Here is a 24,228-nt window from a genome sequence, read left to right on the forward strand (position 1 = left end):
TCTTCCAAAAATCACCTATATAAAAGTTGCATAAGAAAATAAATGGTAGAACATTAAAAATTTGAGAAAATAAGAATATTAATAAACTATTTTATTTATTTTCTCGGTGAATACCGTATAAATTCTTACCGTTTTATGAGTCTTTGGCTCGATCAGTTCTATCAGGCTTTTACTAGTGCGTTTTTCTTTTATCTGATTATTTTTTGCAGCAAAATGGCCCATTCTTACGAAAACAATGAACTAGTGGACATATAACTTACCTAAGGAGACTGCCAACAAAATGACGGTTGTATGTGGAAAGGTTTTTTTTTAAGAAACTATCCGGCTCCACGTATGTTTGTCGTTATTGCAAAATACTTATTAGACGTCGTGACACACAGTTTTTAAAAGAACAACGAGGAAGCCGTGCACAAAGAGTTGCTCAACCTGAAAAGTTACAAATTGAAAAAGACTTTTGACAAGAAGTGTTAGAACCTGAAGAAGCATCACATCCTAGGAGAGTCGTATTTTACCAGTTGGTTGTAGAACTTCCGCAAAAATGAAGATTTTATGAAATTAATTTTGTGTACAGACGAAGTCACATTTGCACGGGATGGAAAGCAAAATTTTCATGTTTGGGCAGTAGAAAATCCTCATGCTCTAAAAAGATCTAATTTTCTACATAGATCAAATATTTGGGCTAGCGAGGTATGCCTATTCGACCCTACTTTTTTCCACCTCGACTGATCGGTGAAATTTATTTAGATTTTTATTGACACAATCTGCCACAATTATTAGAAGATGTTTCTGTAGATATAAGACAGAATAAGTGGTTCCTAGATGATAAGGCTCTATCATATTTTAGAGGACAAATTCATAAACATCTAAATAATGAGTTTCCGAATAGATGGATAGGGCGCAATGAACTCATTTCTTCGACTACTTTTTCTCCAGATTTAACTTCTTGCAGTTTTTTTCTCTGGGGCTATTTGAAAGAGTTGGTGCAATATGATAAAGCAATAAAAACTGTGAAAGAACGCAATATTTACTGCTTTTCTTGTTATTTATTTCGTGGACACGAAGATTTTATTTTCGAAGCTTGTAAAGAGTCAAAAATTCTTTGAGCAAGATTGTGTGTTAATTGAATAAATGGAGACAATTATTGCAAAAACGGTAAATATTTAACTTCTTTTGACGAGTTCTACAAGGTGTTATAATTAATACCTTAACTTTTAAAATACCGTGTATAATATTTGTTTCAATAGAATTTTATACGTTTATATATTGATTAATTTTTATATTACAACTTTTTCAGCTTCTTCAAAAAGGAGTTTGTCATGCTCTATGAAAAAGCATATTAAGTTTGAGAGATATAATATTATGATTCCCTCATTTTTTTATTTCATCTGCTTTAATAGAATCACCCAGATTTTTTATGGTCTTTATCTTTTGTTGTTAATTATTCTTTCTATGAGCTACAGTTTTATTAACCCGTTTTTTCCCAGAGTTCCGATATTGGAAATGTCATTATTGTCCCGGTGTTCCAAAACTGGAACAACCACGTTGTCCCCCTCTCTTTTCTGAGAAGCGTGCTCTTAACTAACTTTCCGTCGCGCGGTCGTGTTAGTGTCATTCTGGCTAGCATAAGAGAAGGTTTGATGTGCGTTTTTACAAATTTTCCGCATTTAGTGTGCTACTTATTGATTTTTTTTTAAGTTCACAATATGGCGTTAAAAAAGTAAGTATAATTTTTATAGTTTTGATAATTAAATTGTTCTACTGCCAAGAATTTATTGTGTGTAATTCAAGTGATGTAATTCAAGATATTTTATATACCCAATACGAATATTATTGAAAGTTACTAAATGATTTGATCATTTTAGGTTGTTCCTATATTGGAACACTGGAAACAAACGGGGACATAATTTTTTTTTATTGTAGGTATTACACGACCCAAGAACTAATTGATTTAGTTGAAGATGAGCAGTTTTGGGCTGCAGATGTTTTTATCACATCTCCAAATGATGAAAGGGATTCTGATGATAATGAAGTTCCTTCAATTAATGTAAATCACCTTAGTGGTCGTTAAATGCAGTCAGAAGCTTGTGCTAAAATAAAGAACGTTGATGAAGTAGTTTATATTGAAGATCATGATCAGGATAAAAATACTGAGTAAATCTTCGCAATCGTTTCGCAACCAGGAACCCCAGGCCATTCTATCGTGAATGATAACTCTCCTGAATTATCTGATGGTAATGCAAGCGACGATAGCGATAATATACTTTTAGCTCGCTTGGTAACCCAAGCTAATATAAAGAGAACAAATTTAGAAAGAAGCTGGAAAAAAGTGGAATTAAAAAACTCCTTCCCACAATTTCTTTCTCCGAAAGAGCCTGGCGCAAACCTCGACATATTTCCAGATGCTGTTGCGTGTTTTGCATCATTTTTTGATATGGAAATATGTAATTATTTAGTAGAAATGATTAATTTGTATACCAGAGAAAAAGGCAGTCATAATTTTAGTACTGATGCAGGAGAACTAAAATGCTTTATTGGTATTTTATATTTATCTGGGCATTTACAAGTTCCAAGATGGCGTATGCTTTGGGAGGTGGATACTGATACATACAATCCATTAGTAGCAAACGCAATGCAAAGAAATCGGTTTGAATTGTTAAAAAATTTGCGCATTGTGCTGATAATAATGACTTGACAAGATGAATGAACAAGACAATAAATTTGGTAAGTTGCAACCACTTTTCAACATGTTGACTGACCGATTTTTGTCTTATGCTCCGCTTAACGAAAAACTGTCTATTGATGAAAGTATGGTACCATATTTCGGAAGGTATGGAGCGAAGCAGTACATAAAAGGTAAACCTATTAGGTGCGGCTATAAAATATGGTCCTTGTATGAAAAATTTGGGTACCTAATACAATTTAATCCCTATCAAGGTAAACAAGCAAATAGGCGCTACATGGACCTAGGATTGGGAGGATCTGTAGTGATGACCCTTTTGGAGAATCTTCCAAAAAATGTCCCATTTAAAATTTATGGTGACAGATATTTTTCCTCCCTAAAATTAGTCAATTCGCCCCAGAAGATCGGAGTAGGATATACAGGTACAATCAACGGGAATAGATTGGAGAATTGTCCTTTGCGCAATAATATGCAAGAAAAAAAGGGTACAAGAGGCAGCTTTGATTATTCTTGCGATCCGGTGAATCCTGTTGGTCAAGTTAGTCGGTGGTTTTCCAGTGAGAAAAAAAATGCCTGGTTCCTCAGCCTTTTGTAGTCGGGCAATACAATAAATATATGGGTGGAGTGGACCGAACGGATCAAAATATACACAACTATAAAATTGGGGTTCGTTCCAAGAAATGGTCGTGGAGTCTTTTCGCATTTTGCTTGAACTCGTGCATGCATAATGCCTGGCAGTATTACAGACTTCAACCAAATGGCGAAAAAGTGGATTTTTTTAAGTTTCGAAGAGATGTGGTGCAGGTATATTTAAGAAAATATGGAAGGCCTATTTTAACTGGAGGACGCTCTAAAACATCAAAGCCGTTAGAGGCTCGGAACCATAATCAAATTAGGTATGATGAAAAATAAAGAGTTTTGGTTAGTGATAAAACTGTCTCGTAATTTATGCATCGTGGTTCACTCGCACAGTGGTTCAAAACGCCTGGAAATCTGACCATAAATCGAATTGTCGGTCGACTTACTTGAAACTTTGTATCTGAAGGTTTTTGGGTTCGTTAAATTCGATTTTGACATGAAAATCAATAAATTTAACATGGCGGATCCAAAATGGCGGACATTTCTTCGAAAAAAAGATTGGATCCACACCAAATCGCGCTAAAGGGGGGTTTTTATGCTCGTTGAATTTGAATTTGATATCAGAATCAATATATTCAAAATGGCGAATCCAAAATAGCGTACATTTCTTCGAAAAAAAATCAGATTCACACCAAATTACGCTAAAGAGGGGTTTTTATGCTCGTTGAATTCTAATTTGATATTAGAATTGATACATTCAAAATGGCGGTTCAAAAATAGCGGACATTTTTTTCCAAAAAATGATCAGATTAACACCAAATTACGGTTAAGAGGGGTTGTTATGCTCGCTCAATTCGAATTTGATATACATGGGTCATTATTGGAATGGTTCTGTTAATTATGAAATAAGAATATCTAATAATAAAAGTATATACAATTATGTTTTTAAATTGAATATTAAAATACTGGTTACAATACAATACAAATTGGTTTTTTGCAAAAAACTCCATCATTTTGTTTTCACCATTTTGAATTTAAAAAAATGACATTAAAACGCGGTTTTTTATACGAGTCGGCTGCCATTTTGTACCCGCCAATTTTCGAATTCAGCGACCCCGAAAATGAAAAGGAAAGTTGATTTTAATTTGAAACGCTATTTTTTTATACAATTTGGCCGCCATTTTGTGTCCGCCATTTTGAATTTTGAAAAACAAGTATCATTTTTGAACTTAGCGACCCCAAATACCTTAGGGTATGTAGATACAACTAAGAGAGGTCGCCGGCCATATCTCAGTAACTAGTCATCCCACAGCATAGGGAAAAAAATATTTCTTATAAAAGCAGCAAAGAGAAATCGTTAGAAATTATTTATAAGTTCGTACGATGACCGCTAGGGGGCGCAATACAACATTGAAATAGAAAAAAATGGTTTTATTGAAAATATTCAAAGTGAATCCTAGAGAAGAATTATGCCATTTTAAAGCATGATAAATTCTAAACATTATTTATTTCAAACTTTTTTTTTAATCTGTCAAATAATAGGTGGGGGAAGGGTTGAATATTTATATCTAACACTGTTGATAACTTTTGATTGGCCTAACCAATTTTAACGAGCTTACTTTTGTTTTCAAGAATAATTATCAGGCTTTTATGTGGTATAATTACTTAGTCGTTTTAGTTGTTTTGTTGAGCGCTAGAGGGCGGTTTGTGTTATTTTGGACTTTTTCAGCGATTTTCTGGCAAATATTAAATACAACGATATAATATTTTTTACTTAAGCTAAAAGAGCACGAAAAAACATAAAATTGGCGCAAACCGCAACTCGATATCTTATTTTATTCCGAAATTATTAATTAAACTGTTTTTGAACAATAAAAATAAAACTCCAGAACTCCTTCATTTTCAATACACAGTTGAAGTCGTTGCGTCGTTGACAGAACCGCTGTCTGGATTTATGCTGTGGGTAAGGATTTATTGCATTGCGTATTTGGTTCTGCATGTCGTTGTGTTTTGGGTGGGGTGACAAAAACTAAATCTTTAATCCTTCCCCACAGATAAAAATCTAGAACAGTCAGATCTGGGGATCAAGCAGGCCAAGGAAAAATACGTCCTCTTCCTATCCACAAACGATATTGTCTATTTAAGTATTGAAGATTGAGTAACTTGAACGGCAAAATGTGCAGGGCAACCATCATGTTGGAAAATTATTTGCCCTCTTGTTTCCAAATCAACATCTTCGCGCAAGCACCACTCCAAGAGTGACATAGGACTTTCCTCTTGTGCTTGTGTTTACCGTAAAAAAAAAAAAAAAAAGGACCAATAATTTTGCCGCCAATAATTCCGCACCTCACATTTACAATCCATCTGCCTTGGTGTTGAGTCTCGCAAATCCAACAGGGATTTTGTTCTGCTCAATAATGCAAATTATGCAGGTTTACACTACCATCACTGCTAAATGATGCCTCGTCCGTCCATAATATCTTCGAGATAGATCGGGTATCTTCTCTAACTATGTTCAACAGCCAATAACAGAAATTGAGTCTGTTATCAAAGTCTTTTTCGAGAAGCGCCTGGTGCAGAACCACGTGATATGGATGAAGTTTAAGTAAAAAACAATAAATATAATATAATAGGATGCTTATTAGTGTTGTAACAAATAAAAATAGGTACCTGTGCTCTTTCAGAATGTTTTCTACTGGGTCGAGGAACACTCTCAATTCCCTACAAATATTTCGGATGCTTAGTTGAGGGTTTATTTCAATATATGCCTAAATATTTATAACGTTTGCCTCTATGCGCCCTCGCCTTCGTCTTCGATGAATATTGCCGCGAATAATTTTAGTATTTCTTAGCCTGGTAGCTAAACCGGTAAAGACTCTATGATTATTGTGTCTTCTGTCAGGATATCTTTGGGCATATATACGGGCTGCAATGCGTGCATTAACTCAAAACACACTGCTAGCTACGTTTGGCATTTTTAAAAACTTAAATGATTTCAAAATCTATCTTCGACGTTACATTTGACATTGATCATAAACGTTTTATCATGGCCCCAAAAATATTTATCAAATTTATTTGTTTCCAAAGCTTTCTATTGACTATGTGACGCAATAATGCCAGCGCGGCGACAGATTTCATTGTTCAAAAACATTTTAAGTAATTATACCACATAAAAGCCCAATAATTATTCTTTAAAACAAAAGTAAGCTCGTTGAAATTTGTTAGACCAATCCAAAGTTATCAAGAATTTTAGATATAAATATTCAACCCTTCCCCCACCTACTATTTGACAGATTAGAAAAAAAAGTTTGAAATAAAAAATGTTTAGAATTTATAATACTTTTAAATGGCAGCATTCTTTTCTAAGATTTACTTTGTATATTTTCAATAAAACCAATTTTTTCTATTTCAATGTTGTATTACGCCCCCTAGCAGTCATCGTACGAACTTGTAAATAATTTCCAGCAATTTCTCTTTGCCGCTTTTATTAAAAATATTTTTTTCCCTACGCTGTGCGATGAGTAGTTACTCAGATATGGCCGGCGACCTCTCTTAGTTGTACACCCGGTACATTTGACTTGATTGTCACACGTTTAGGGCTTTTTTCCAGAAATATTGGATTTAGACCACTGTGCGCTGTACTAATTACTCAGCTTAATTTTATTTGTTTTATTTACCTTAATAATTAATGACATTGAAAAACACAAACATTATCCTTTCCATATTTTTTAAAAATAGAGAATAATACTGATATTTTATAAATGTTATAAATAAACATTTGATTACCATATAGGCTTTACTGATATTAATTATTCCTAACAAATCCAATGTGATCCACGCATAAATCAGTTACTTTAAAATTATCTTTAGCGAATTTGTGGCTTGCTAATTTAATTTAAAGGTAATTTAGTTACTTTTATATAAGTGCTTTTATATTATGCAAATTTAACCTCACATTCATTAATTCTAGAATGTCCTACCTTACAATTGTAGTTTAGACACCAGTCTCATATTGATTTGTAAAATTCTGAAGAAAACAGTTGTTACAACCTAACATTAGTATTAATAAAATATCTCTTTAATTTATAAATTTAATTATTTTCGTAATAATTAAAATCTATTAAATGTGTAAAGGTTCAATTGTGTTAAAAATTACATAATCTTTACTAAATAATCAATAAAAATATATCAGAAAAAAGTATATCAAACATTAGTATATCAACATTCGGGTAAATTTATGAATACTGATAAATATATTGTAAGATCCTTTATGATATCATCAAGTAAAAAAATTAACATTGCTTTTATTTTATACAATATTTATAAATTATAATATAATATAAGTATTTAAAAAAAATATATAATAAAAGCACAGAACGTTTTTAATCAAATACTAAACATTTTTTTACCTTAAGGATTCACTTTTTAACTATAAGAAGCTGATTTTGATTCTCTGAGAAATACTGTTTCATCTCAATTTAAAAAAATCTTGTTACAAAAATTCGATATTTTCTTATTTATACACAAATAATATTTACAAATTTAAATTAAAAAAGAGGCAAAATAGCTACCTCGAAGCTGATGAAAATCCGTAGTCGTTGTAAGTGAAAGTTTGATAGATGTAGGATACAATCAATAGAGCGATAATGTTTAAAGTACTTTTTGATAGTCTTGCTGATCCTGTTTGCATAGCCGCTGGCCGTTCACCTGAAAATGAATAGATTTCAAAAATTAAATAATTTAAGATTACTATGATAACTAATGCAATTTTTGTTATGTAAATATATGTTTGAATAAACTATTTTTTTATTTACATTTGATACGACTAATATTTACTAATAATAAATCTTGAAAATCAACTATTTAATTTTCAATACAATAGAGTTAATTATCGTAAAACCATTTTATATTTTTATATGTATAATCATTATAATTATTTTTTTTTAACCAATATATTGTTATCAAGATGTAAATACGCTAATTATTGTCATAGTGTTTGTACTCTTTTATTCCTATTTTTGTAGTTTAAGCTGATTCGTTAAGTTTATTTGAGGTTCCATTTACATTTAGTTTAATATTTTCACGTATAGGGACTAGTTTTTAGTTGCTCATTTTGTTTGAGGGTTGGTCCAAATAAGGTTGTTTTATTATAAATCCTAATCATTTTATAGACTTAATATAGTTAGTAATTATTGGTTGTTATCGGTTAAAACCATCTAGAAACTTTTTAGCGATTATTTCATGGGTCTTTATCAGGGATATGAAATTTTAATCAGTTTTGTTGTTTATCTTGAAAACAATTACGATAGTCAACGCAAGTTCGGTAAAAAATTTAATTTAACGTCTATAAAACTAGCATCTTCCTGACTTAAAAGTGTATTCCTGGATAAAGTGTGTTTCAGACAGGAAGATCTCCTTGAGCTCCATTATAATATTGCATAATATTTAATTAGAAGACAGATAATTTCTGCAACATCGCATTCGCAAAATAACCTTTCCGATTTGGTCCTAAACGTTCTAAATGGGACTCCCAAATCATTTACATATGATATTAGTTTCTATAATCATAATGACACTGTATACCCAATTAGCAATTTTTCGACGCGACAACGTTGCAAATTGCAACGCAACGTTGCATTGTTACGTTGTCATAACCGCAGAGACAACCCCGTTTTACACCAATTTGAAAGAGATTTTTTTGGTTGTCTCAACGTTACATAGTGACTACCTGTTAACTTTCTAAACGCTTTTGCAACGTTTTTAGAGTTACTGATTTTTGGACGGATGGACGCCATAACGACAGAAAAATTATTTACTTTCTTAACAATAAACTAATAGGTAACTCCAGTAGGCAGCTACTCCAAAAATATAACCTTTTTAATCCATCTTTTGAACAGTGCTTATTAATATTTGTTTCGTATGTAGTTTAATATAGTGAAATATATGGGTAAAATACCCGTTTTTAGGAACTTAATTTGTAAACGGAACATAGTTTACTGTGAAAAGAAGTTATTTTAGGCCTGAATAACACGCGCGACCTAAATTTATAGCGGATTTCAATAAAAAAAGAAGTAATTTTTTTATTGGTTACAGCAGAAACCCGCTGTTATTGTCCCTGGTTGGCCTGAAGCAAGAGGAAGAACGGATGGACCTAACCTAAAATTTTAATAGCACGTTTTCTTACAAACTTCAATAAACAAAAACTTTAACTTTTACAAAAAAATTCATAAGCTCTTCGAAAAATATAAACTCAGAATGTAATGTTAACATTACATTCTAAGTTCTCATTGCTGCTGCAATTTACCATTGTTTTTCAAACTGATTATAGTCTCTTGTATAAAGAAAGGCTATAAAGTAGGATATAGGAACCATGAAGGAAATCATTTACAAAAAAAAAAAACAGTATTTTAAACTTTTAATATGTAAAATTTAATACAAATCTTTTCACTTCTATCTTCCGGCACTTCCATTGATTCTACATAATCCATATCAACTTCAGGTAAGCTAGTAGGCATTCTTGCTTCTATTGCAAGTTTTTTTTGCGTCTGTAGTATGTTTAAATGCAGAATATTTAAATTATTTATAACTCTTCATTTTTTAAAGCAAAACCAAAATAATAAATCCCAATAATACCAAGCAAAAAATGAATTATAAAAATAAAAATCTAGATCAAGTAGGTAATGTTGAATTGAATATTTTTTCTTCCTTTTATTCTCTCTACCTTTGTCTTCCATCTTCTTCTTAACATCTCAAAAAGCTCCCTCTACAGCGAAAAATGCTTAACACAGACGATCAGGCAACGTAATACCCATTCACTAACGATGAGGTACCGTTGTTCTTACTGGGTTTTTGATTCGAAAAATTGTACACGTCTGCACGTCGTTGTTTTAAATTACTACCGCTACCATCTATAGTAAAAAAATACGTTGTAAAAATAGCAGAGTTTTACAACAGTTGCGATACAGGTACAGTACGTCGAAGTTTGGTCGAAAATAAACGTCGTTGCAAAACCAACTAAATTTTGCGCTGAAAACAACGTTGCAACTAGTGAAAATTAGAGTAATCTCAATTTAGGTGATTGCAAATTGTTACTTGGGTACAGGAGTAAATAAAAAAACTTTTTCATAAATGTTTAACTTATGCTTCAAGTAACTACTAATTTAATAGTTCTTCTACCTATAATAGCGTATACATTTTTTGCAAGGTGCAGGTTTGTAGCGATGTGTACCATAGAGTGCCCTGGTGCTCAAGTGTTTGCCTCCAGTTTAGCAGGATGGTGGACTTTGTGGTGGATTTACAGGCCACTGCACTGAACTATAACCGCATTTCTCTTTAATCTCAATGTATTATATGTCCTTATGAGATAAAACAGCAATGACTAAATAAGTCTCTCCTACCTACCTAATAGGAGCCTTTAAAGAACAGGGCGGATTCTGGAATATACAGTAAAACGTTCAAAAGGCGGCACTGCAGGGATGGAGCAAGAAGTCTCACTTAGGCCCAAATATTCCATGTCTAAGTAGACTAGTTGCTAAACGCCTAGGAACTCTAACACTCAGACTGAGAGCTACAGCAAGACTGTGTCAGATGTCATGTGCACTTGTCGACTGCAGATATCGAGATCTTCTCCTGAGCAAGGAGCAGAGCAAGATCGTACGAGCAAGGTTAGCTGAGAATTTCCGTCCACTCTATACAACGGCAACGCCGAGTGAGAGTGCCAGTTAATTTTTTTGGCACGTGGTTTTCAATAGGAGCTCTCTGGATGACTTGTGTGTCCATGCACATGAGATAGTTGCTGAAACAATCTGTGGAAAGCCTGAAAAACACCTTTAAAGAGATTGAGCTTCGCATTTTTAAGATTAAAAACCTAGCAAAGAGGTTAAAAATGATCGGATAGTTCCCCGATAAGGTGGAAGAATCCATTTCTGGGTGGGAACCATAAAATGTGCAATAGCATCTATGCGAACAGGGATGAAATGTTCTTACTTAACATAAGATTTGGTAATTAATTGTGGATGCGATAAAGAGTCGAAGCACATCTGGGCACGGAGGTTTCACATTTAGATAAGAGTAAGTTGTGCTAAGATTATCAGCAAACAGTAAGTCATTCGATATAAAAAATAACCAATATTTTTAAAAGAAAAACTAGGTCCAAGATGTGATCTCTTGGTATACCACAGCCTGCTAAAAATTATACAATATTAGTTATATATATCTTTTAAACCTTTTGCACTGTGGGACGCGAAACAATCGCCTTTAGAACAATTTTTAAGAGAGTTTCTCGTCAAACCTGAATATTTAGATTTAATACACAGAACATGATAATTTTTCACATTTGACCACTACTCATAAATATAGAGTTTCTAAAAAATTTTTCCATTTACCTGGACAAGTACCAAATCTAAGCCATTTATTAAAGGTACATATTAAAGATTTACTTTAGGCATTGCATTTTGGAATTTATTAGGATTTGCTTTGTCTATTTTCTCGAACTAAAATATTGGCCAAATTTTCCGGTAAACAGGCTCTTGATTTATATTTTTTAAAGTGGTATATGAAATGAAAAAAGGAAAAATCGTAGCTTACCTGCCTGTACTATTTAACCCATTATGTTCTGATTTAAAATGTTACTCTATTCCTAATATTTAGGAATCTCTATCAAAAAATAATTTTGGCAACAGGGAATATTATATCTTCGAACTATGACCACTCAAATATGAAATATAAAAGTTTATCATTTAAATAAGGAGTATTCTTAATAAATGAATACTTCTTTATATTACTTTTTCTATTAAAAAAAGATTCCTAATTTAAGTGATATTGAGTTGAAAAAACAAGCAGCTTGTCGTGCACCATTGCTTTCCAAATTCCGTAGTTTTTACTTTTCGTCTTTAAATGAGCTGAAAAATACGTAGTTTTACTATGCTCCTCCGATTCCGGTACCCTCTGTACATATAGATATATCTATATATATAAAAGAGTTTGTCCTGACTGACTCATCATCGCAGAGCCCAAACTACAATAGCTAGAAACGTGAAATTTTGCCAACGGGTTCCTTTTATAATGTAGGCACCGGATAAGAACGGATTTTTCGAAATTCCACCGATAAGGGGTAAAAAATGGGAAAATTATTACCCGTGACCTCGAGATAAGGGGTATTAACAATATGATAAATATCGCATAGCGGCATAAAACTGAATAATAAATACAATTGAAAAAGTGCCTCTGTATTATTTATATTTTGATAGACATAACAACATGGCGGGTCCATGCAAGACTGATACCCGAGAGGTGACTCGACTCAGTCTTACCGCTCGCTCTGCATCTAAGGAATCATTTTTAAGATTATTTATTTCTTGGTTTTATAATAATTCTATTATATTAATCGCGCCCTTTGACCTCAAGAAAAACGGCGTGGCAATTGTGGGTAGCAGGTACTATCAATGAGGCGAGGCTTCGAATTTTATTTTTGTGTATTGTGGGTTGCATGTACAATTATTGAGCCGTGGCTTCGGATTTTATTTTTGTGTATTGTGGGTTGCATTTACTATTATTGGAGGCCTTCTTCGACTTTTCTTTTTTAAGAACTAGAGATTAACAGTTATTTTTAACAAAGATTTTTCTACACTATTTCTCAGAGTATATCATAAGTATTCAAAGAGCAAGATTTAATTTTATGTCAATGATCTCATTCAAAAGTAGTTCAAAGGGTTGATATTTAATTATTAAAAGTTAATTAAGTATATTGTACTTCAACGAACTAAAATACATTTTTAATTTGATCATTATTTTATTATAATTTTTTTTAATGAATCATATTAAATGGAACCAGATCACAATAATTTATAGAGTTATGGTGTGATAATTCAGATAATAAATAGAACTATAGTAATGCAAATTACAGCAACTTACTTTCAAGCTTTTGAAAGTTCACTAAAGTTAAGACAACTATTTTAAATTTAATAGATGAAGTAATAGTTCTTAATATTGCCATCAGCCGTTTAATTTTGAAGATTTATTTACTTCTATTACCCTAAGGCGACTTTTTAGATTAAAAGTAATATTAGTTTCATATTGGTGCAAAAAAATTATCTTTACAACTTGTCTTTTTAGACATATTAGTAACGGCTGATATCTAAAGATTATTAAATTTGCCTATTAATATATTTTAAACCATGTTAAGACTCACCCTACTTTAAGTACGAAATAATTTATAAAGTTTCTGACAGTTTTACCTGGGAGTATGACAAACTTTACATGCTATTAGGATAAATTCTTATTTAATCCGTTTAAGTAACGGTTAAATGTATCTGACTTTGATTCAAAAATAATTACCAAAGAGCACCAGAATATACACGCTAGATTTATTTTACAGTATCTTAGATAAATCTTTTCCTGATCTGACATGTATTCTATTTATTGGCTTTATGAAAACCACAACAATTTAAAAAAAGAAACTACAAGTTGCTTGTATAGTCCTGCTATGGTCATTTGTAATTTGACACTTCATTTTTCCCCGGTATCATCTTGTTGAAAGAAAAACACATTGGTAATTTGTTTTGCTCTTTCTATATATAAATATAGTTATGGTCGTGGCAGGAAAATTTAAAAATAGGCTGTAACTATTACCGTTGATCCAATAACGAATATTATAAGAACATTTAAGTTCAGATATATTAATGATTTTCATGTGTATCTCTTGAAACTTTAAATAGTTAGCTTTTTGCAGTTTTGTTTCAAATAAAACGACTAAAAGATAACTTCATCATATTTTTAAATAAGTAATTAAAAAGCCTGTACAATAAATTACTCAACAGCGCTTACCATTCAAGATTCTTGCAATTTTAACTCCCCTAGAGGGTAATATAATTTTTTTTAACCACAATATTTTAATAAAATACAAGAGTAATGTTTATGTGTTATATTTGGGTTAGGCTAATTCGCCACAAAATAATTAATTAAGAAAAAAATTTAATAAGACCGTTGTACTTACACATAACCTACAAGTTGGAAAATTGAAGATTACGCATTGTCCAAAATAATGGCAACAACCGCTTCCTTTCGTCGATGAGAGTTTTCATTACATGGGAAACACAAAATTTCAGTTATTCGATATTGGTCTTAGGAGAATGAGCAGGTTTTAATTCCGTACTGAGCTCAAAATTCAACCCAAAATACAGCTCTAAAAAATATTCAATTTTTGAGGGTTGGTATTTTGGGCAACCATATTGTATCGCAATTTTTTATTAGTACTTTTAAACGCCCAACATACCATGAGCTACTGCAAAACCAAGTTCATCCTGCCATTCAAATCTTTCCTAATTTAACCTAATTTAACCTAGAATCTATCTATTTTTAACGAGACGGCTGTCCTGCGATTATCGTAAAGGAATTTTTAACAAATACTTTTCATAACCGTCTTATTACTGGGACTGCTGACATTAATAATTGGCCTTCTAAATCTCGAGATTTTTTCCAAATGACTTTTATTTTTGGGGTTCTTTTATTTTAATGAGACTATTTACAAACATGAATGTAGTAGGCCAATAAATTTAAAGGAGTCATGTATGAGAGAAAACTACTGAGTGTGCTGCCGTTTTACTAGAAACTCTTTTGGAGGTTCGAAATCGCTTTTATGATCAGTTGCCAATAATGCATTTTGTAGCGTTTAATTTTTTTTGTTGCTTTTATAGCGTAATAACTTAATCATTGTATAAAAATGTAATGATCGCGATATCTAGTGTAAAGTCAGTTATTGACCTTCTAAAAAGTAAGAATTCCTAGATGGCGCTAGCTGTTTCGCTTTGAATTTTAAGTAATTTACGCTGTTTTCCTTTCTCTCTCTCTCTGACTAACGTGATTGTTCTATCTGTCTGTCCTATGTTATCGGTCCCCTATGCCATGCTTAAGAATCAATTTACGTATTGGCATTTTCAATACTGGACTGTTGTTGCCATTGTATTTCCTGTTATTTGAATATTTTGCCTTTTGGGATTATATTGATTTCTGTACTCGCAACAACTTAAATCTAAGTGGGGGAATGTTGTATTGTCAATTCTTGTAAAACTGGACCTGCGTGAGATTATCTATTAAAAAGGTACCCAGAAATTGCGTTTTGGCTTTCTTTTCAAGTGGTTTGGTCTTCAGGTTAACAAGTTCAATTTCTCGAGATTGGGATTCGACCTCATAGTTACCTCATGGCAACATTAGCCATGTCTTATCATCTTTCATATAAGATCACTTTAATACACTTTATAAAAGACCCTCCAACATCTTGAGGTAAGCTTGATTCCTATTTATGTAAGACGTTTTTTCATGGTTTTTAGGGCTGCCAAGTTTGACGTGTTAATTTTAGAGTCTTTTGCAACATCTTAGGTAAGGTCTTATGCAGGGTTTTGAGCAGGACCTTAAGCTGAGTTTTAAGCGAAGTATTAAGTCCTAAGGGTCATCTCAAGACCATCCTGAGCCATCTAAGGTGCTGTTTTCAGTTCCTATCATAAATTAGAGCTTTATCAGGATTTCTTACCTCTTCATGACGTTATGATTGGACCTTAGTCAGCTGCTGTCCTTAAATCTGCACAATGGGTTATCAGGTCAAAAAAGATAAAAGGAATGTGTAAGCAGTTATGATTTCTGATTTGTTATTTTTTTTGGATTTTGGGACAAGTCATATTGGCTAATTTATATTATTTAATGGCTTGATAAATTAAGCAATTATGGTCTAGTGATTAAAATTCTTTTTTGGCAGTTGGCACTGTAACGTAAATTGCATATTTACTGAAATAATATTTTACTTAATACTGATTTAGTACATACATGCTGTACAGTGTGTTATGCAGTAGGTTGCTGACTTTGGCCATAGGGTAGTTACATACTAGCGGATTATGGATTTTTTTTAATGTTTTATAACTTTGGTGCATAGAGTTTTGATTTCAGGGGTTGTACTTTTTAACAAGAAACTGTCTTATAATTTTTACAACAATTCTTAATTTAAATGAAAGATTAAACAACGAACACCGACCAGTATTTACAAGATTTTTTATTATATAGTGTTGTTAATTGAGGCCTGTTTTGTGTTTTACTATGTGTTATGTTTCTTTACATCCTTTTGCTTATATGAGAACCAATTTGTCAGTTAGGATTTTTTTTTAACTGCACTTTAAATAAACACATCAAACTGGACCCACAAGTTAAAAGGTAAGCATCTCTAGAATAAGTCATGCCAACCCTTTCTAAACACTAATTAATTATATACCCAATAAATTTGTCAATTTCGGAACTACAGTGCTAAACCATTGTGAAGAAAATATAATCTTAACCGACACAGTTCCTTTTAAAAGCAAGCAAATTTCCATGAACCTCCTCCGTGAACAAGTTAAAAGAAAAATTGGCGGTGTTATTGAAAATATTACCATTGTTAAAGTCAATTTTGCTTTGGCAGTTGTCTTTAATTAAACTTTGAACAAAATGAGAAAAATTAATGAGGTTAGGATCCGAAAGATTTAGGGGAAGATTAGTGCGGTTTTTTTATTGTTGCAATAAACTTTTAAAATACTTAAGGCATCCCAAGTTCTGCGAGGATTGTTTTGCGATGAAATTAAACTTAGATCTTGCTGCTTTTCCCTCCTACTAGCCACAACAGTCAAACTGCGTAGCTGTTCGTAAGTTTTGGATTTTTTCTATTATGCATTAGCATTTTTGTTTCCTGTCAACCAATCTGCTTTTGGCCTTGAAACATTTCTAATGTTTACCATTATATGTCCATCGAATGACTGGATAATAAAATAATTAAGAATATTAATATCTTATCTATTTCTTCTCTGCCTATAATTGCAAACCAATCTAGATAAAATAGGTCACTCTTAAAATGTAATAAGTTAAAATTGCGAAAGCAACAGAAGGAAATTGTTTTAGGTGGCGCTTTTAACTTTGCTGTTAATAACAAAAATGAATTCTATGATTGGAAATACTATCAGCATTCAAAGTTCCAACAGAATTTAGTTTTAAGACCTAAAAATTGGATCAATTAAAGTGGATGAGTTGTCCGCAATTTGTGTAGGTTCATTAAGTACTTGTACCAAGTCGTATGTATCCAAACATGTTGAAACTGGGTTAGATATTTTCAGAAAATCAATACTAAGTTCTCCACTGCAGATAATGTAATCAATGGTACTACATATTATAGTGAAAATGTAAATACGTAAATTATTCTCTTATAGTTAGTTATATTAGTTTTTGTACTATTTTATTCGCATTTTGTAGTTAAAAGTTGATTAGTATTAGTAGTTGATAGAAGGTTTATTTAAAACCCTAAATCACGTTTAGGTTAATATTTGCTTCTATAGTGTCTAGTTTTTAAGTAGTTCATCCTGTTTCAGAAGCCCATTTAGGCACAAACTTACGTTATTTAGGTTATATTATTGTAAATCCCTATAATTTCCATTTTCTAGAATTTGTATACTTGCTTGCTTAGACTGTCAGCATTCTCCAAAAATTATGAAAAAAATTCTAAATTGTTCCATAGGGCTTTAAAAATTACGCGTTTCGTGACTTATTATTCAGTTTTTACCTTGGAAACAATTAAACGACAGTCAACGCGAGTTAGGTCAGTTTTTGAAGTTGTCAATAAAAGTATTTTCCTGAATTTCGTTACAATATATAAGAAAAGATATTATTCATATAGTTAAGAAAGTCAGGCATTCAGGTGGTCTATAATACGTGGCAATACAATAAGCTTGATTACATAATTTAAACTTAAAAAATAAACATTCTATGCTTTGACTGGTCAGAAAATTGAAATTCATCTCTGAAATCGTAACTTTTTACAAATGATACTAAAACCAGATGTATCAAAAATATCTGATAGGATCTCTGAGTATAACCAAGTTTCTGTTACCATAACTACATCAAAATTATGTTGTAAGACCAAAGTATAAAATTCATTATAGCCTGTAAAAATAGATTCAATATTTAAATGTGGAAATTGAACGAAATGAAAAACTGGATTCATTTAGTAATTATATATTTAAATACTCGTTCACCAATTATATCAAGTTTAAAAATATAAAATCAAAATGATGATACCTTTAATAGTCAAGATGCAAGTAAACAATATGCACGTTCAATAAAACAGTAAGACTAGATAAGGACATCTAATAATCAATATACAATGAGGAAAAATACCTTACATTGATTGTATGCTACCTTTTTTGATGTTTGAAACCGGTGTGGCTCGAGTGCTCGTGGGACTAGAGACCTGGGGCAGCTTTCGTTTTCTATTCGACTCAACTCCGACTGTTAACGTTGTTAATTTATTTTTGTCTTTGTTTTTCCTTGATTTTTTAATTGGGACAAATAGAATAGGAGATTTATGGCACTGCTCACCAGCAGAGTTAGCAGGAGAGTTTCGACGGGATCTTGTGTTGACCCCTCGGTTTTAATAAAGTCCTCATAAGTGTAAGTAGCACCATCTACAATTAGCGAATTGTCATTTAAATAGGCATGCTGTCCTTGAGCCTCCTTCAATTTTAGTGTTAAAATCCTGCGCTCAGCTATTTCTTCCAACGTAAGATCCTCGTTCAACAAAATAATTGTACTCTAAAGAGATTTACGTTTCTTTAAACACTCGTTTCTCTTTATCCCACTGACAAATACCAAGAGATTGTACTTGGTATAGATTTACTCAACTGGTACTTTCGAAAACAATCTGACAAATCATTAAATGTCAATCCAACTTCTAGTTTATTGTTCAAAATATCTATGACTTTTTCAACTCGGCCGTCGTTTTCTGTCTTAGGTAGCCCATTGATGATAAGGTTTTTCTTTTTAGATAATTTTTTCACTCTAAGCAAGCGACTTCTTAAAATAGCATTTTCGTCCTCCAAGCTATGAACCTTACCCTCTAGAGTCGATATTTGCTTGCCAACCTTGTCGTTTAGAGCACTTAAGTCTGATTAGATTTTATTGACTTTTGAGCTAATATTAACGTTGTATGTATAGATCCCCTAATGTAACTTGATTTTCCATACTACGTTTATCTAAGGAAAACTCAGATGATTTGGCAACGTCGCAGCTTATAGCCGTCATGCGCTTTGCTAATATGAATAATGCAATTGAAGAAATGCTTGATGTGTATTAGAAGAAACCACTAGTTATCCATTCTATCATATTTCAGTAGTACTGACATAAAGTGATATATACAGTGCATCCCAAAAGTTATGTCTAAATTCATTTTAAATTCAGGAGTATGTTCGAAAAAAAAACGCTCGGACCCGTCAATTTTTATTTCAAGTTGCGCATTTTTGTATGTGAAGTTTGTATATACAGGGTTGCTCAAAAACAAATTACGACCATCAACTTCATTTTTTCAAATGAAAGCACCTTTTTTTATTTCATTTTTGAATTTCGTGTAGAATTCTACGTATTCATGCATCATGTCCTATACCTAAAGTCAACAGTTATCGAAAAAAAGACGACCAAACATTATTATTGAAGTTCACCTTACGAGTCACCTTATCCCTGAGAATTTTTATACAGAGCAAAATTCCATTCATTCGTGTTTTTTTTATTGTTGGCTGGTGACCGTGTATTCTCATAGAAACTGTATGACAGTTTTACGCCAAACAGATATTGTCAAGTGTGAAGTGTACGAGCAAAGTTGCGGTTTTCACAATGGTAAAGTTAACGGAACGATAAAAAATAGAAATTCTGTGCATGGTTGGGTTTGGTGATAGAACACGTACTCAAAGAGAAGCTGCTCAATTATTCAATGAAATCCATCCTGATCGTCCTCCGATATGTCAAAAGGTGGTGAGTAGAATAGAGGCTAAATTTAGAGAACACACCCCTGAATTTTAACTGAATTTAGACATAACTTTTGGGATACACTGTATATTAACTTACCAGGTGTGAAAATAGTTAACCTGTTTCCTTCACAAAACACCAATTTTAAGTTATTACAAATTAGGGATTGAATAATAATTAGTCAGAGTGAATAAGTCAGTTTGTTTACTTGTCACATGCAACGTTGCCCTCTGGATCCCTGGTATGGATGCTCAAAATTATGTTGCTATATTGGACAGTAATTTGTTACCATAAGAAGAGGATAAGGACATTGTCATTGATTTTCCAACAGCATGATGACCCTAAACACACCTCCCGACTAGTTAAGAATTAGCTTTAAAGGAAAAAATAATAATGATTAAAAAAATTGGAATAATGGATTGGCCTTACAGTCACCTGATTTGAACCCTATAGAAAAACATCCAAAAATCCGAAAGATTTAGATTTAATTTTACAGGATTAAGGAAATCAAGTTCAGCCAATTATTGTGAGAAGCTAATAACTCGAAGGGAAGGCGATGCCAAGCAAAGTCATTAAGGTCAAGAGGTAGCTAACGAAATTTAAAAAAAAGGGTTATTGAATAGTAATAATAATAATCCTCTTAGTTGTTCCCTAGTAGTATTTTTTTTTGATTATACTTTAAAAATATTTCCATAAATAAATAAAATAATTTTTACGAAACATTTTTATGCCTAATATAAAAATGAATAAATCAGTCGTATTTTTTAAAGTTTGAAATGTATGCGCTATACTTTTGCAATATTTAGCTAGAATGCGTATTCGTTATAAAAGAGAAGTGTTTTGAATAGTATCTGAGTTTTTGAAAATATTTAATAAATTATTTCTTGGTAGGTAGTTAATTGTTATTAAGTGTACAAAGTTTGAACCGTCGGGCTACAACTTGATAAATAATTTTTCAAAGATTAATATTTTTTGACATTATGTTATTCAAAGGAGACAAAGCATATAAAATAATATAAATTGCTATTTCAGTCATATCTCAAGATATATTAAACGTAAAAAAAGATGCTGTTTAAAAGCCTTTAAAATTGGCATATTAACATTAGGATAGCATGTTCCTTATTTGTAGCAAATTCACACCCTATATTCTGTGTACACGCATTTTGTACCAAGACTTTAACCGAGTATAAATCGTTACCATCGTGATAATCACCAACAATAATTATATGGTATTCAGCCTTGATTTATTTTAGGAAACCGACACGACTGGATATGGTAATTTCAAATGTCAGGTTGTATGTTTATATATGGGCCAACTTTATTTGATAATCAAAGCTTTGCTTAGGCTGAAACGCCCAAAGCAGCTTAAATCACATATTACGTTAAAGAAATATCGGTTTATTTACCTGCCCAATATAAACTCATTTCTTTGATTTCAGACATCCTGATCAAGTTAAAAAAAAGGACTTTGACCTGTATAAAATATTTGTTACTTAAACTATCATGTAAAGATTTATTATTACAAATAAAACTTTTTATATTCATAAATATAATATAAAATTGTTATTTATTGAAATTTATATCGCCGAGTTCTTTACAAATAATGAGAAAATTAAATTAATAGGTCATTATCATTAGTTGCCGTACTTCCAATATACTATTCTAAAACCCCTAATAACAATATTTATAATTTATTTTATCTATAATATTAAAAAACAAAAAAAGTCTCTAGTTTTTTTTTCTGCAAAGTTAAAGCTGTCCTTGAGTAGGAAAAACCACAAAACCTTACTGAAAATTACTGAATTTCAGTGAAAAATACAAATCTCCAAAAGACAAGACCAAAAATAAACTACTTTAGTTCCAACTGTATTTAATTGTACAACTCCAAAATATGTGCAACATATTTTAAAAGGAAGTTAGAGGCGAAATAAGTGCGGTAAAATTCACATACGCTAAACGTTTTAAATATTTTTGAAAAGCTTTTTGATATTCATTTAGTTTCGTATTTTTATTTAATTTCTATTAATTGTAAAGGGTCTTTTAGATAGAACCCGAAAGTAACATTATTTATATTAACATTTTGGTAAATTATTTAACACTTTTAAATAAAACAGCTGTTGATATTTAGCCTGTCTAATTATAAATTCAATATTATTCAAATAAACTAGGAAATATAATAATTTTTTTGAAGGCTATTTTCAAAATGTAAATTGAAAAATTGTAAATTTGCTTTCATAATGAGTGCGAATACGATATTAACCACTTTATGATGCTTTCATAGATTATAACCTGACTGATTGGGAACATGAATTGACGAAAAATGTTTTTTCCGCGAACTCTAAATGCCCAAACGTAAAATATGTAAATATTGTTACGAAAATGTAAATACGTTAATTATTCTCATAGCTTTTGCACTAGTTAACTTTTTTATTTTCACCTATTAATGTCTACTTTTTAGGTAGTTAGTCATTTGGGACCTTTGGGGATTTTTCAAGTCACCCTAAAAATATAACCAAAAGTTTAAATAATTAAAAAAAAAAGTGAAACAATTTTTTAAAGCAAAACTGTGATGACATCTTCAAAAAAACTATTTTTTTCATCTAATATTAAAAATTCATACCTTTGACTGAATTTCAACTATGGCTCAGAAGTAAAAGTTCTGGAGGTTCACAAAATCAACAATTTTTATTAGATACTTTGACCTACGGCTACGGCACACTAATTCAGAATGGCGCGACAAGTTTTAGCCTAAAAGTAAACATATACCAAGGTCAAATGCGCGGCAGTGCTTTTAGGTGATAACTTAAATATCCGTCCGACCGCGTAAATTTTTTCACTTCACCCTCTGATTTCAAGTCACCCACTTTGACGGTACATGTAATATTTATGAAAAAAAATTGTGATATTTCTAGTGATTAAAAGTTAAAGCATTGCGTAAACTTTTACCATATACCTTTTAATTTCATTTTAAGTTAAGTTGTTGTTTGTTACAATACTTAAAAGAGTACTATTATTAACATTATTTGTTGTAATATTTATTTATTTAGATAGATGCTTTGTTAAATAATTATTTTTTTTATATTCTTTCTTTCGTTATACCTTTAATTTTTTCATACTTCTTATTTTTTTTGAATTTCCTCTAATAGGGTGACTTATCTGTTAAAAATATATCTCTATATATTTATCTACTGTGAATGAGCTGTATTAGTAATTTATGGAATATTTTAATTTGCTATGGATTCTAATCTTATTATATGTCTAATTCTGTGGTATAGTAATATTATACAAAATGTCTTATAATTTACAATCACAAACTTGCAATCACACACATATTCAATATTGACCTTAAATTTTTAATAAATATTGTTGTCTTGCTTATTAACACCAAAATATAAACAGTTAAAAAATTTTTTAAAAACACGTGTTTAATTGCAATAGATGTCCTGACAATGTAACAAAACTAAAGTAGAAAGGATAAAAGTAAAAAAAAAATAAATTTATGTGACAATATTGTTAGAATATGTGTGTGTGTGTGTGTGTGTGTGTGTGTGTGTGAGAGAGAGATTATTTTATCGCTCTGGTAAAAACCAATTGACCAGTATTTCACAGAATCTTTGAGATTAAGTTTTACTCAAATTATATTTAATGCAGTAATGAGTTTTAACGATTTAACGAGGGTGGAACCGAACAAATGAACCGGCTGGACCTAAACGACAATTTTCTGAAAATAATAATAGGTCTTTGTGTCTACGCGATTCATTGAAAGAAATAATCTTAAAACAATATAACTTCAAAGAGTTGTATTTTGTAAGTTTCTTTCGTTAGTGTTGAGTTCAAGGATTATTAATACAATTTTTGCCAAAAGGTCATCGATATATTTTCTTTTTCACGAGTGCACCGTTATCCAGTTATTGAATTCAATAGAATACATCTTAATTTTTTTTAAGCAGACTTTAATTAAAATAAGCCACAAGTTTTCCATAATTGACTTCACTAGATTTTTTGCTTCAGGAGTAATATCAGACAAACTTACGTCAAAAAAAAAAAAAAATCCAAAGTAGTTTTATTATTGTAATACCAATAACGGCGCATATTTTAACCTATTCAATATTAAAAATATGCATGCAATAGAAAATCAAATTAAATTAAATAAATTAACCAAACAT

At 31.4% G+C, this 24,228-nt stretch overlaps 1 protein-coding gene across 1 annotated transcript in view; it reads right to left on the reverse strand.

Annotated features, from left to right (window-relative positions):
• Positions 1–7,826: 7,826 nt before the first annotated feature.
• LOC126748102 (protein sidekick-like) overlaps positions 7,827–24,228 on the reverse strand; it is a 168,790-nt gene continuing 152,388 nt past the window's right edge. Inside the window, exon 5 of the mRNA XM_050457104.1 lies at positions 7,827–7,966. Coding sequence (XP_050313061.1) covers positions 7,827–7,966 — 140 coding nt within the window. The remainder of the gene's footprint in view (positions 7,967–24,228) is intronic.

This window comes from Anthonomus grandis, chromosome 22 (assembly GCF_022605725.1).
Source record: "Anthonomus grandis grandis chromosome 22, icAntGran1.3, whole genome shotgun sequence".
Lineage (NCBI taxonomy): Eukaryota > Metazoa > Arthropoda > Insecta > Coleoptera > Curculionidae > Anthonomus > Anthonomus grandis.